Below are 14,376 nucleotides of genomic sequence, written 5' to 3'. Positions count from 1 at the left end.
CACGCACGCACGCACGCACACACACACACACACACACACACACACACACACACACACACACACACACACACACACACACACACAGGTCAGGCTCTGGGAACCGCAGCCCATAATAAGAGACTTCAGAAGACTAAATAGGTTGATCTGCTCTGGTATCTAACTGCTGAGTATCCATAGAGACTGTTGCTATGTCGGCGAAAAATCACAATTCATTAGGAACAAATATAAATAGCCATCATCAAGTTGTCGTATCATCGTCATCATCATATCACCACCATCATCTTCATGATACCCACACCTGAGAGTGTTGAGACCTGTTGGCCTAAAATGTGTAAGCTTGAGAGCTCTCTCTATTCCTCACCCCCCACCCCCTTCACTGTCTCTCTAGTGTCTAAAGTGCTGTTTTCACACACTTGAGAAGGACTTTTTTACAGCTTCTTTCTGCAAGAAGCTAATTAGTCCAGGACAGTTAACAATAATTATACCTTTCTCTCTCTCTCTCTCTCTCTTTCATTCCCTCTGTCTAGTTAAATAGCCAAGAGGGAGAGTGGGGGAGTGAAGCAGAGAAGGAAATGAGCGATTAAAAGGGAGTAAGAAAACCTCTAGCTGTTCTATGCAAACGTTCGTTACCCACCACTAAGCCACAATGAGACAGGTGTGTTATAACACACACACACACACACACACACACACACACACACACACACACACACACACACACACACACACACACACACACACACACACACACACACACACACACACACACACACACACACACACACACACACACACACACACACACAGCACACAGCACAGACGCACTAGAGAACTATAGCTGATGTACCAGCTGAGTGTCTCTCTCACACACACACACACACACACACACACACACACACACACACACACACACACACACACACACACACACACACACACACACACACACACACACACACACACACACACACAGCTGTCCTCTTTCTAATAGGCTTTATATAATAGGTGGGTCTATTTCTGACAGTGTACCATGGGGAGATGAGGCCGACACCCAGTCTCCATCTCTGCACGCCGTGCCAACTATACCGCCTAAACCTAGACTAGCAGGTGACAACTAGGCTACTGTGTGTGCGAGAGATAGATGGATAGATAGATGGGAAAGGGAGAGAGAGAATTTTATGCGCGTGCCTTTCAGTGTCAGGCAGCAGAGCTGGTGTGTGTGTTGGAGATACAGCGTGTGGGTGGAGAGAGAGGCAGCTCGTGCACTGTGCCGGTGTCTGACAGATAGAAAAGCGAAAGGCGCGTAGTGGAAACCAACCGTGACTCACTCAAAAATACACATCTAAGAAGAGCCGACCCGAGCATCTGAGGAGAGATTTGACACGGACACAGCGCTCGAGGAGCTCCTGGTTTACCAATCATCTCCCACGAGGTAAAAATAAACACACACTCACACTGTTTACTGAAGTGGCTGTTGATGTTGTTGTGGTTGATGATGATGTTGTTATTGTTGTTTATGTCGCTGTGCTATCGAGTTGTGCTGTGTCTTCGCCTTCGGGTTGTTGTCGTTTTTCTAGATAAGCTTATATCCATGGGTTAGTCATCCCCCGGCCAAATGGCTTTACCTATTTTCATACTGAGGGCTGACAGACCACATGGTCAGTCAGATGTTGTTACTAAATGTGTGCTAAATGTCCACAAACACCAGATACTGGTTTTGTCCTTGACAATTCATTTATTTGGACAAGTTTTGCTGAATGGGCCCTGTACGCAGGCTACCTTCTCGCTTTACCAGAGGAATGATTAGGTCAAACAGCAACTGAAATACGTGGTGAACTGGCAGTGAGGGTGTGTGCTCCTGTCCTCCCAGAGAGCAAAAAAGAAAGAAAAAGAGCGTGAGAGGGGGAAGTAGAGAGACAGAGAGGGAGAGAGAGGAAGACAGAGAGGGAGAGAGTTAGAGAGGGGGGGGTAAGGAGAGAGAGGTTTAGTTGACAGCCCAATGAAGGTTGTGAGCAGGAGGTCTATAGGGGTAAAAATATCATGTGTCTTAGCTCAGCCAGGGCACAGGAATGCCACACACACACACCCTGAATAGTAGCTTGACTGGCCACTATGGTTATATCAGCTCTGTCTCAGTGGGTCAAGTGGATTCTACAGAGAAATATGATATACACATACACATACAGTGCATTCATAAAGTATTCAGACCCCTTGACTTTTTCCTCATTTTGTTACGTTACAGCCTTATTCTAAAATGGATTAAATAAATGTTTTCCCTCATCAATCTACACTCAATACCTCATAATGACAAAGGGAAAACAAGTTTTTTGAAATGTTTGCAAATGTATTACAAATAAAAAACAAATACCTTATTTACATAAGTATTCAGACCCTTTGCTATGACACTAGAAATTGAGCACAGGTGCATCCTGTTACCATTGATCATCCTGTTTTTACAACTTGATTGGAGTCCCCCTGTGGTAAATTCAATTGATTGGACATGATTTGGAAAGGCACACACCTGTCTATATAAGTTCCCACAATCAGAGCAAAAACCAAGCAATGAGGTCGAAGGAATTGTCTGTAGAGTGCCGAGACAGTATTGTGTCAAGGCACAGATCTGGGGAAGGGAACCAAAACATTTCTGCAGCATTGAAGGTCCCCAAGAACACAGTGGCCTCCATCATTCTTAAATGGGAGAAGTTTGAAACTACCAAGATTCTTCCTAGAGCTGGCTCTAGGAAGGTCTGATGAAACCAAGATTGAAGTCTTAGGCCTGAATGCCAAGTGTCACGTCTGGAGGAAACCTAGCACCATCCCTATGGTGAAGCATGGTGGTGGCCACATCATGCTGTGGGGCTGTTTTTCAGCGGCAGGGACTGGGAGACTAGTCAGGATCGAGGGAAAGATGAACGGAGCAAAGTACAGAGAGGTCCTTGATGAAAACCTGCTCCAGAGCGCTTAGGACCTCAGATTGGGGTGAAGGTTCACCTTCCTACAGGACAACAACCCTAAGCACACAGCCAAGATAACACAGGAGTGGCTTCGGGACAAGTCTGAATGTCCTTGAGTGGCCCAGCCAGAGCCCGGACTTGAACCTGATCGAACATCTCTGGAGAGACCTGAAAATAGCTGTGCAGCGACGCTCCCCATCCAACCTGACAGAGCTTGAGAGGAGCTGTAGAGAAGAATGGGAGAAACTCCCCAAACACAGGTGTCCCAGGCTTGTAGCGTCATACCCAAGAAGAATCAAGGTTGTAATTGCTGCCAAAGGTGTTTCACCAAAGTACTGAGTAAAGGGTCTGAATACTTATGTAAATGTTAATTTTTTTACATTTGCAAAAAATTCTAAAAACCTGTTTGTGCTTTGTCATTATGGAGTATTGTGTGTGTGTACACTAATGAAGAAAAAAACTATTTTAGAATAAGGCTGTAATGTAATAAAAATGTGGAAAAAGTCAAGGGGCCTGAATACTTTGAGTGCACTGTATGTACACGTGTGGCCCCCAGTCAACCATGACTCTGGTTGACCAGAGGTTAGCCCACTGCAGGTACCAAGTGTTGTTGTTGTTGTAAGGTTCCAGTCTCGGGTTGGCCGTACAGGGTCGGACACAACATTATACAGATTTTTTTACTTTTTCCCCCCAGAACTACACTGAACAAAAATATTAATGCAACATGTAGTGTTGGTCCCATGTTTCATGAGCTGAAATAAAAGATCCCCGAAATGTTCCATACAAACAAAAATCTTATTTCTCTCAAATGTTGTGCATAAATTTGTTTACGTCCCTGTTAGTGAGCATTTCTCCTTTGCCACGATAATCCATCCCCCTTACAGGTGTGGCATATCAAGAAGCTGATTAAACGGCATGATTATTACACAGGTCCACCTTGTGCTGGGGACAATAAAAGGCCACTCTAAAATGTTCACACAACAATGCCACAATTGTCTCAAGTTTTGCGGGAGCGTGCAAATGGCATGCTGACTGCAGGAATGTCCACCAGAGCTGTTGCCAGAGAATTGAATGTTCATTTCTCTACCATAAGCCGCCTCCAACATAATTTGAGAGAATTTGGCAGTTTGTCCAACCAGCCTCACAACCGCCAACCACGTGTAACCACGCCAGCCCAGGACCTCCACATCCGGCTTAGTCTGAGACCAGCCACCCGGACAGCTGATGAAACTGAGGAATATTTCTGTCTGTAATAAAGCCCTTTTGTGGGGAAAAAAACTTAGATTGGCTGGTCCTGGCTCCCAAGTGGGTGGGTCTATGCCCTCCCAGGCTCACCCATGGCTGTGCCCCTGCCCAGTCGTGAAATCCATAGATTATGGCCTAATTTATTTCAATTGACTGATTTCCTTATATGAACTGTAAGTCAGTAATAAAATTGAAATTGTTGCGTTTATATTTTTGTTCAGTATAGTTTAGTAGGCTACTCGATATGGGTGCAAAACCACTTTTTTCTGCAGGTGAAGAACTGGTAAGTAACCTTTTCTCTCCTCGGGCACAGGGGCAGTTGGATCAGCAGATGAATGATGGTGCACAGGCCTAAACACACACACACAGGTCCCTGTGTCCCGCCTCCATCTGTCACACTCCAACAAGCGTGTCACAGTTTCTGCAGTGTTCAGCTAAAACTCTCCTCTCTCTCCTCCTTAAAGCCTCCCATAAAGCTCTGTTACCACGGTGATCAGTTCAACCCAGCAGCCATATGCTCCACTCTCCTCTTCCTGCTGATTCTACACTTTCCCTACCCTCTTTTCCATCCCTCTTTTTGAGCTTTCTCTCTGATCTCTCTTTTCATCACTGTTTCTCCCCATCTTTTTCTGTATCCTTTCTCTCTCCCATCTCTCTCTGTCCATATCCCTAAATCTCTTTACCCCTCTTTCTGGATCTATATAATACACTTTCTTTGTAGCCATGGCTGTGTCCCAAATGGCACCTCTATTTCCTATGCAGTGCACTACTTTGGACCAGACACTACATAAGGAAATGGGTGCCATTTGAAACGCAGACCACGTCTGCCCAAACTATTTATTAGACAAACTGCTTTAGACTCAACATTAGTAATCATAACTCTAATAGCGTGGTATTCCATAAATAAATTACCCTTATGACACTGGTGTTACAGGCATAAGTGTCCCCTACGACCCTGTGGTGTTACAGGAATACGTGTTCCCTATGACCCTGTGGTGTTACAGGAATAAGTGTTCCCTATGACCCTGTGGTGTTACAGGAATAAGTGTCCTCTATGACCCTGTGGTGTTACAGGAATAAGTGTTCCCTATGACACTGTGGTGTTACAGGAATAAGTGTTCCCTATGACCCTGTGGTGTTACAGGAATAAGTGTTCCCTATGACCCTGTGGTGTTACAGGAATAAGTGTCCTCTATGACCCTGTGGTGTTACAGGAATAAGTGTTCCCTATGACCCTGTGGTGTTACAGGAATAAGTGTCCTCTATGACCCTGTGGTGTTACAGGAATAAGTGTTCCCTATGACACTGTGGTGTTACAGGAATAAGTGTTCCTGTCCAAGGGGTTGGAGCGCTGGCCGGAATGTGGTTTTTCCCACCAGTGGGATCAGGAGCTCAGCTCGGAATTCTGGGAATATTGCTGCCGGCAGATCGGATGATGTCTCCCACAGCTGCTGTTACTAAGAAAAGCCTAAGAATACACACGTTACGCATACACTCACTGCGCACACACATTTACTATGTACACACACGCTCATGCACACACCCTTAGACCCAACCAGGCAGCCATGGAGTGTGTTGAACAGGGGGAAGGAGGTCAGAGAGAGGCAGCATATGTAAAAGCCGTTCTATGGGATCTGCAAGTGACATTAAGTAGGTGTGTATGTTTATATCAGTAACTGATGTGTGTGTTTTGAAGTTTTCAGAGAGGATGTCTGAAGCGATCGTCCCAGAATCCTCAGGGCTGAGGTCATGTAACGAGTTATGCCCCTCCGCTCTGCCATCCTCACCCCCCCTTGCCACAGAGGATGAGTGTCACCATGACAACAGAAAGGTGGAGCAGCAGGTAAGACTTGCGACTGAATGGGGTGTTGTTATTATAGATCCGATAGGTGACATGACTGGTGGTCCCTGAGGAATGCCATGTGATGTCACTGTGTGATGATTTGTCACATTTTGTCCCACAGAAACCCGTCAGTAACCAGGGGCAACCAGCCAGGAAGAGAACCAAGGTAGAGTCTGTTTCTGTCACACACCTATGTAGAGCCATATATATCACTGTTGTGTATGTACGCTGTGTCAGACTTGATTTAGCCCCGGGTGGGCAGGGTTTGCACTTCTGAGGCTATTTCATTGGTTAATGTTGTTGCTTGTTTCAGGCCAAAGGCAGGTTGGTGAGGAGCATGGCTGTGTGTGAGGAGTCACTCCCACCATCCTCTCCTGACACCACCCAAGATAGCCAGGTAACACACACTCACACACACACAAAACACGCACGCACAACACACACACAGACACAAAACATGCGCACAACACACACACATACAACACACACACATACAACACACATGCACAACACACACACACATCATGTGATGTTTGATGTTTTAGAGCTCTGTTGAAGTCACCATGCTGCCAGGTTGCCATGACAACGAGGAGGAAGAGCAGAGCAAAGAGCCAAACGTGCCCACGCTAATTATCTCAGACACCAGTCAGGAATACACAGACTCTACAGGGATTGACCTGCACCAGTTTATCATCACCACCCTGAACAGCAACCCCAGGTACAAACAACTCTGTGTGTGTGTGTGTAACTGCTTAGCTGGCAATGATGTCATGGTAATAATATGACGTCATGGTGTTGTCATCTTTCAGGGACAGGATGATGCTGTTGAAGCTGGAGCAGGACATGATCGACTTCATCACAGACAACGGGTATGTGTGTGTGTGTGTGTGTGTGTGTGTGTGTGTGTGTGTGTGTGTGTGTGTGTGTGTGTGTGTGTGTGTGTGTGTGTGTGTGTGTGTGTGTGTGTGTGTGGCCATCATTTTTTTTTTATGCAAATATTATTTACTGTATTTACTTCAATGTGTTGTCTAAGCAGGACTGTCATCCCCTCCCATCTTCTCTCTCTCTCTCTCAGTCCCTATAAGAAATTCCCTCACATGTCTTCCTACCATCGTATGTTGGTCCACCGGGTAGCAGCCTACTTTGGCATGGAACACAATGTGGACCAGACTGGCAAATCTGTCATCATCAATAGCACCAGTAACACACGCATGTAGGTAACTCTCTCTTCTCTGTGGTATATCAGTACGCTTGCAACAACAGGATCGTGGGTTTGATTCCCGCTGGGGACACCCATACAATAACGTGTGTCCTCACTACTATAAGTCGCTTTGGACATAAACGTGTCTGCTAAAGGACATATTATTGTTGTTGTATTATTCTATATTTCTGTATGTGTGTAGACCAGAGCAGAGGTTTATGGACTATGTCCAGGAGGAGAGAGGAGAGGAGACTCAGTGGAGAACCATACTGAAGAGAGACAACGCAGAAGACAACCAGGTACGTAGCTCTCTCGCTCTGTCTTGTCTTGTCTTGTCTGTCTGTCATGTAAGCATTATATAAGCTTGCATATTTGGACAGCTTTTAGAGGTCCTTGTCAGAGTTCCAGATTTTCAGATGTTGTGTTCTTATCCTGCCCCCACCAGGCGAGGCTCCACCCACTCCGCGAGGAGAGGCGGAGCAAATCAATGGAAGAGAGAGAGGAGGAGTACCAGAGAGCTAGAGAAAGGATATTCAACCAGGAGGTACACACACACACACACACACACACACACACACACACACACACACACACACACACACACACACACACACACACACACACACACACACACACACACACACACACACACACACACACACTCTCTCTCTCTCATATCTTATTCTTTCTTCTGTCTTCCACAGCCTGCCTGTCCCCAGGAGACCAGGTAATATTGTTTTTATGTTAGACGTAAATAAAGTTGGGTTGACGTTTTTTTTTTATGTTCCTCAATGGACGGTTGTAATAACATTGTGATGAATAACTGATTGTGTGTTGTTATTGCAGGTCTATAGAGGATGGTAGCCCCCATGCTGCGACCCAGAGAAGGCAGCTCTTTAGGTGAGTGTGCTCTCGACTGGTGGCCGAGTGGTACTGAATCTTGACCGTACCAGTAGCGTTTAGCTGAACACACTACCGGGCCTTTAATGACCAGTTTACATTCTAAATCAGTTGCTGGTCTGTGTGTCCTTCAGGGGTACCAGGGGTAACTCGGGCTCAAGCCGACAGAGCAGCACGGAGACTGACTACAGTCGCTATAGTAACTGGAGCAGCACTGACTCCGGTCGCTATAGCAACGACCCCCGACCCTGGAGCAGCACAGACTCAGACTCTGCCTATCAGAGGCCAAACCCCACCCCCAAGGCCCGACCAGCCAATCACAGCTGGGACGCACGAGGTAGAGAAGACAATCTAATTTAATTGAACTACGATCCTGATCCTTTTCCATGTGCTTTAATGTCTACCTGCTCTCTATTTCTCCCTTCTCTCCCTTTACCTCCTTCTCTCCTCCTCTCTCCCTTTACCTCCTCATCTGTACTTTAATGTCTACCTGCTCTCTATTTCTCCCTTCTCTCCCTTTACCTCCTTCTCTCCTCCTCTCTCCCTTTACCTCCTCATCTGTACTTTAATGTCTACCTTCTCTCTATTTCTCCCTTCTCTCCCTTTACCTCCTTCTCTCCTCCTCTCTCCCTTTACCTCCTCATCTGTACTTTAATGTCTACCTTCTCTCTATTTCTCCCTTCTCTCCCTTTACCTCCTTCTCTCCTCCTCTCTCCTCTCTCCCTTTCCCACCTTCTCTCCTCCTCTCTCCTCTCTCCCTTTCCCACCTTCTCTCCTCCTCTCTCCCTTTCCTACCTTCTCTCCTCCTCATCTGTCATCTGTCTCTCCGTATCTCTCTCTCCTAGATGACCATGCCCCCACCACAGGCTCCAACTACCTCACGGTGCCCATGGAGAACGGGATTCCACCAGGAAGTATATTACTGAACCCACATACAGGTACACACACACACATACATACATACACACATACATACATGCACACATACATACATACATACACACATACATGTATATGTGAAAAGGGAATTGTGAGTTTAACCTTGACCTCTAACCCCAGGCCAGCCCTTCTTGAACCCAGACGGAACTCCTGCCATCTACAACCCCCCCGACCCCCAGCAGCCAACAAGAAGCCAGCCTCAGCAGCAGGCCCCTCTGCCGCAGCAGCCAATGGCTGGCCACACAGTCCCTCAGGTACAACACTGATTGCACAGTAACCAAATAGAATTTGCATACAAATACAATAATCTACCTATTCATTAGTTATACTAAATGTATAAACAGTTCTGGCCACACAACCCGATTGGCCAAATTGTGTTCCAGCCGTGTCAATAATAGCAATAAACGGAGCCCGTTTTTGTAATAGAAGACTGGCAATAACAACGCTTTCTCTCTCTTTCTCTCAGGTGGTTCAATATTCATCCGTCTCTTACCCTCCCCAGCAGTTGCAATACTCTCCGGTACTAAGTTTGTTCATGCATGTTTGTTTTTGTGGATATAACAGTGTATGCATGAACAGTATAAATGTATTGTGTCTGTCTGCGTGTCTTTGTTAACGTGCTCTCTGTGGTCCTCAGAGCGAGGACCTGTCGTCCCAGTTTGGTCACATGACTGTGAGCTGTCAGCCATTGGGGGAAACTCCGTCTCTATACCCTCCCTTAGCCTCTCCCACACAGAGTTATGTCTATACGGCCCCTCCCCCTCCTCACAACCCCCCCAGCTACTGCCAACCCCCTCCAACTCAGGTAGGAATAACACAACACAGTCACAATAGAATGGTAGAATAGTACCATGTAGGTAGGAATAACACAACACAGTCACAATAGAATGGTAGAATAGGACCATGTAGGTAGGAATAACACAACACAGTCACAATAGAATGGTAGAATAGTACCATGTAGGTAGGAATAACACAACACAGTCACAATAGAATGGTAGAATAGGACCATGTAGGTAGGAATAACACAACACAGTCACAATAGAATGGTAGAATAGGACCATGTAGGTAGGAATAACACAACACAGTCACAATAGAATGGTAGAATAGGACCATGTAGGTAGGAATAACACAACACAGTCACAATAGAATGGTAGAATAGGACCATGTAGGTAGGAATAACACAACACAGTCACAATAGAATGGTAGAATAGGACCATGTAGGTAGGAATAACACAACACAGTCACAATAGAATGGTAGAATAGGACCATGTAGGTAGGAATAACACAACACAGTCACAATAGAATGGTAGAATAGGACCATGTAGGTAGGAATAACACAACACAGTCACAATAGAATGGTAGAATAGGACCATGTAGGTAGGAATAACACAACACAGTCACAATAGAATGGTAGAATAGGACCATGTGTTGACTTGATGTTGAACTCTGTACTGTAGGTACCTGTGTATTACTACTCTACCACTCAGTATCCTACCTCAGCACCCCAAAGACCTGCCACACCTACCCAGGCCATACAGCCTACAGGTACGTGTGTGTGTGTGTGTGTGTGTGTGTGTGTGTGTGTGTGTGTGTGTGTGTGTGTGTGTGTGTGTGTGTGTGTGTGTGTGTGTGTGTGTGTGTGTGTGTGTGTGTGTGTGTGTGTGTGTGTGTGGCAGTAGGGAGGGGGCCGATACACTGTAAGAGATGTAGTCTGAGGTCTCACAGTGAACCGGTCTCTTTTCCTGCTGCTTCTACTCTACAGAGAGATTCTGATTTGCTGCTAGTCCTCCATTTGTCAGATATTACAGCAAATGATACAGCTTTGAATTAGCTTTAAACAAACAAGCAATTGATTGATGTTTTATGAATAATCTGCTGGGCGTTTATCTGTCTCTGTGTGTATTTGTAGGTTACTCTCCTGTCGTAGCCAATCAGCAGCAGAGCTACCAGGGGATGATGGGTTTGCAGCTGCCTCAGAGCCAAGCCCAAAGATTGCTGGGTTCTTATCCACCTGGCTCCTCCCACCCATGTGGTGTAACACAGGTAACTATGACAACCACAGTGTCATATACTTAGTGGCCATTCCTGTTCACAGAAATGGTGAGCTCCTACAGTGAGTCACGTAGCCGTGGCTTGCTATATAAAGCAGGCAGACAGGCATCGAAGCATTCAGTTACTGTTTGACTGAACGTTAGAATGGGCAAAACGAGTGACCCAAGTGATTTTGAGCATGGAATGATCGTCGGTGCCAGACATCCGGTCAGCGGCAGTCCTGTGGGCGAAAACAGCTCCTTGATGAGAGTACAACAGTGGTGTGTAAAACGGCACCTCGAAACGCACAACTTGTCAGACCTTGTCACGGATTGCCTATTGCAGCAGACGACCACACCAGGTTCTACTCCTATCAGATAACAACAAGAAGAGGCTCCAGTGGGCACGCCAACACCAACTGGACAATTGAGGAGTGGAAAAACATTGCCTGGTTCAACGAATCCCGGTTTCTGTTGCGTCATGCCGATGGCAGAGTCAGGATTTGGCGTAAGCAGCATGAGTCCATGGCCCCATCCTGCCTGGTGACAACGGTACAGGCTGGTGGCGGTGATGTAATGTTGTGGGGAATGTAAAATGTATGCACACATGACTGTAAGTCGCTTTGGATAAAAGTGTCTGCTAAATGGAATATATTATACCAAATGAGCAACATTTCCATGCCTTGAAGAATTCCGGCTGTTCTGGAGGCAAAGGGGGGTCCGACCTGGTACTAGATGGGTGTACCTAATAAACTGGCCCCAGTAATTCCTCAGTGTTGAATTAAAGTTACAGTGTTGTCAGGCTACTAATAAAATCTGTGCCTAAATTGAATCTCTCCCTCTCTCTTTCTCCCGCAGGGTGGTGTGGGGGTATCGTACCCCCAGACTGGTCTCATGTCGCAGGGTGAGGGGGGTTACTGCTGCATGGTATCTCCAACCTGTCCCCCTGGTCCCATACCCCCTCTACACACCGGCTGCCATGCCTCCAGCTGTAGCAACATCAGCAGCCAGGGGTGGGCGGGCAAATACTGACACACGCGCCCCCACCCAACCTAAACTTACATAACCCCCACACATATATACACTTGACCTCCCTTCCCCCCCACCTCTACTTGCACAACCCCACTGGACTGTGTTCAGATTGAGATGCAACCAGTGTTCAAACTGTTACACACACACACAGTATACCACAGGCAATGTATTGTGCCAAAGCTGTATCAGAGGTACTGTACTGATTTAAAAGCATAATTGATATACTCCAGTTGAGTTTTGTATGGATATGAAATGATTCTATATATGTATTGTAGTGTTTGAGCAGAATAAACTGATGTGGCTGATTTGACAGGTCACCTTTCTAACGGCTGTGGTCTCTTTCACATTGAGTATTTGATCAGATTTTCTAATCTACACTCTGCTGACATTGTTACCATTGTGATACAATCAATTATTAAATTGTTGAATGGATGTTTTTTATTTATTTTTACATTTGATAGATCCAGAATGTAATTCACAGAGAGCAATCTATAACAATAGTCCTACACTTATTAAAATATAAAATGCATCATGTAAAAGATCTCAGATATTTTCCATATATCTCTCAAATTTTGTGCACACATTTATTCACAATTGCATTTTATTGATGCCAATTTGAGATCTTGAGGCCCATTTTCGTGCCATTCATCCGCAGCATCACCTCATTTTTTAGCATGATAATGCACAGCCCCATGTCACAAGGATTTATAAACAATTCCTGGAAGCTGAAAATGTCCCAGTTCTTCCATGGCCCGCATACTCACCAGACATGTCACCCGTTGAGCATGTTTGGGATGCTCAGGATTGACTTGTACGACAGCGTCTTTCAGTTCCTGCCAATATGAAGCAACTTCACAGCTGTTGAAGAGGAGGGGGACAACATTCCACAGGCCACAGCCTGATCAACTCTATGCGAAGAAGATGTGTCGCGCTGCATGAGGCAAATGGTGGTCTCACCAGATACTGACTGGTTTTCTGATATACGCCCCTACCTTTTAAGGTATCTGTGACCAACAGATGCATATCTGTATTTCCAGTCATGAAATCCCTAGATTAGGGCCTAATGCATTTATTTCAATTGATGGATTTCCTTATGAATTAACTCAGTGAAATTGATGCATGTTGGGTTTATATATATATTTCAGTATATTTACACCTTCTCTTGTGGTCCTGTCTCCAAAGTCTTGTCTTCACTCTTAAGGGTCAGTCGAGGAGTTAGTGGTTGGGGGACAGTAGGCTCTGTACATCTGTAGTAGATGAGGACACCCACTACCATAACCACTGCTGTCTCTTTTGCAGAAAGGAAAAGAGTGATGTAAGGTTTTAAAAAAGACAAAACCACTCTAAGACATTTCGTATGTGGCAATTTTTTTGTTCACCCTTTCTGATCAGTATCTAGCTGTCTTTCTCTCCCTCACTCACTTTCATGGTCTCCATCACTAACTCTCTCTCTCACACACACAAACCTTTACTGATGCAACATGGTCAATGATGAGACAAACACAAATTGATAAAACACACACGTTCTGCCTGGCTTCTGTCAGTGCGGGGGAGACACCTCACAACTCCCCTCCCCCCCCGTCTTTCAAAATGCAAAGGGATGTGAGCTGTCTGCTTGGCAATTTTGCTTCATGGCACCCTACAGGTGGCCAGTCGGCATTGGTGAGTATAGGCCAGGAAGTGACCCAGGAACACAAACACTGCCATCTATTTCCATAAAAGGACATAATACACATCACAGTATTGAAGTAAGCAAAGCAAAACTTAGTATACGTGACCGACCAAAGGGGTTATCATCCTCACTCGAATCCCACCGCACCTTCTCCGCTATGCAATCTGGTTTCAGAGCTGGTCATGGGTGCACCTCAGCCACGCTCAAGGTCCTAAACGATATCGTAACCGCCATCGATAAGAAACAATACTGTGCTGCCGTATTCATTGACCTGGCCAAGGCTTTCGACTCTTGTCAATCACCACATCCTCATCGGCAGACTCAATAGCCTTGGTTTCTCAAATGATTGCCTCACCTGGTTCACCAACTACTTCTCTGATAGAGTTCAAGGTGTCAAATCGGAGTGCCTGTTGTCCGGACCTCTGGCAGTCTCTATGGGGGTGCCACAGGGTTCAATTCTTGGGCCGACTCTTTTCTCTGTATACATCAATGATATCGCTCTTGCTGCTGGTGATTCTCTGATCCACCTCTACGCAGACGACACCATTCTGTATACTTCT

At 45.8% G+C, this 14,376-nt stretch overlaps 1 protein-coding gene across 2 annotated transcripts; it reads left to right on the top strand.

Annotated features, from left to right (window-relative positions):
* The first annotated feature begins 1,015 nt into the window (after positions 1-1,015).
* Positions 1,016-12,474, top strand: arpp21 (cAMP-regulated phosphoprotein, 21). 2 transcript variants are annotated; one of them, XM_045709677.1, is made up of 19 exons: positions 1,016-1,432; positions 5,896-6,042; positions 6,164-6,208; positions 6,356-6,439; positions 6,588-6,760; positions 6,852-6,911; positions 7,118-7,255; positions 7,446-7,542; positions 7,689-7,787; positions 7,948-7,970; positions 8,090-8,143; positions 8,278-8,480; positions 8,989-9,081; positions 9,203-9,336; positions 9,549-9,602; positions 9,720-9,887; positions 10,540-10,627; positions 10,992-11,125; positions 11,971-12,474. In XM_045709677.1, exons 2-19 carry the CDS (start codon positions 5,908-5,910, stop codon positions 12,142-12,144), a joined length of 1,956 nt encoding a protein of 651 aa, XP_045565633.1. In that variant the 5' UTR covers positions 1,016-1,432; positions 5,896-5,907; the 3' UTR covers positions 12,145-12,474. The 2 variants fall into 2 exon arrangements, with proteins under 2 accessions (XP_045565633.1, XP_045565632.1); XM_045709676.1 differs by lacking the exon at positions 1,016-1,432 and adding an exon at positions 5,718-5,792.
* Positions 12,475-14,376: the final 1,902 nt, after the last annotated feature.

This window comes from Salmo salar, chromosome ssa27, assembly GCF_905237065.1.
Source record: "Salmo salar chromosome ssa27, Ssal_v3.1, whole genome shotgun sequence".
NCBI classification, from domain to species: domain Eukaryota; kingdom Metazoa; phylum Chordata; class Actinopteri; order Salmoniformes; family Salmonidae; genus Salmo; species Salmo salar.
This window is presented reverse-complemented; position numbering and strand designations above follow the sequence as displayed.

Excerpts from the sequence above, each read along its gene's own strand:
- arpp21 (XM_045709676.1), top strand. The coding sequence starts at position 5,733 with ATGCACACACCCTTAGACCCAACCAGGCAGCCATGGAGTGTGTTGAAC. Across the intron at positions 9,337-9,548 it reads CTGGCCACACAGTCCCTCAG|GTGGTTCAATATTCATCCGT; the intron begins GTACAACACTGA and ends TCTTTCTCTCAG. Across the intron at positions 9,603-9,719 it reads AGCAGTTGCAATACTCTCCG|AGCGAGGACCTGTCGTCCCA; the intron begins GTACTAAGTTTG and ends TGTGGTCCTCAG.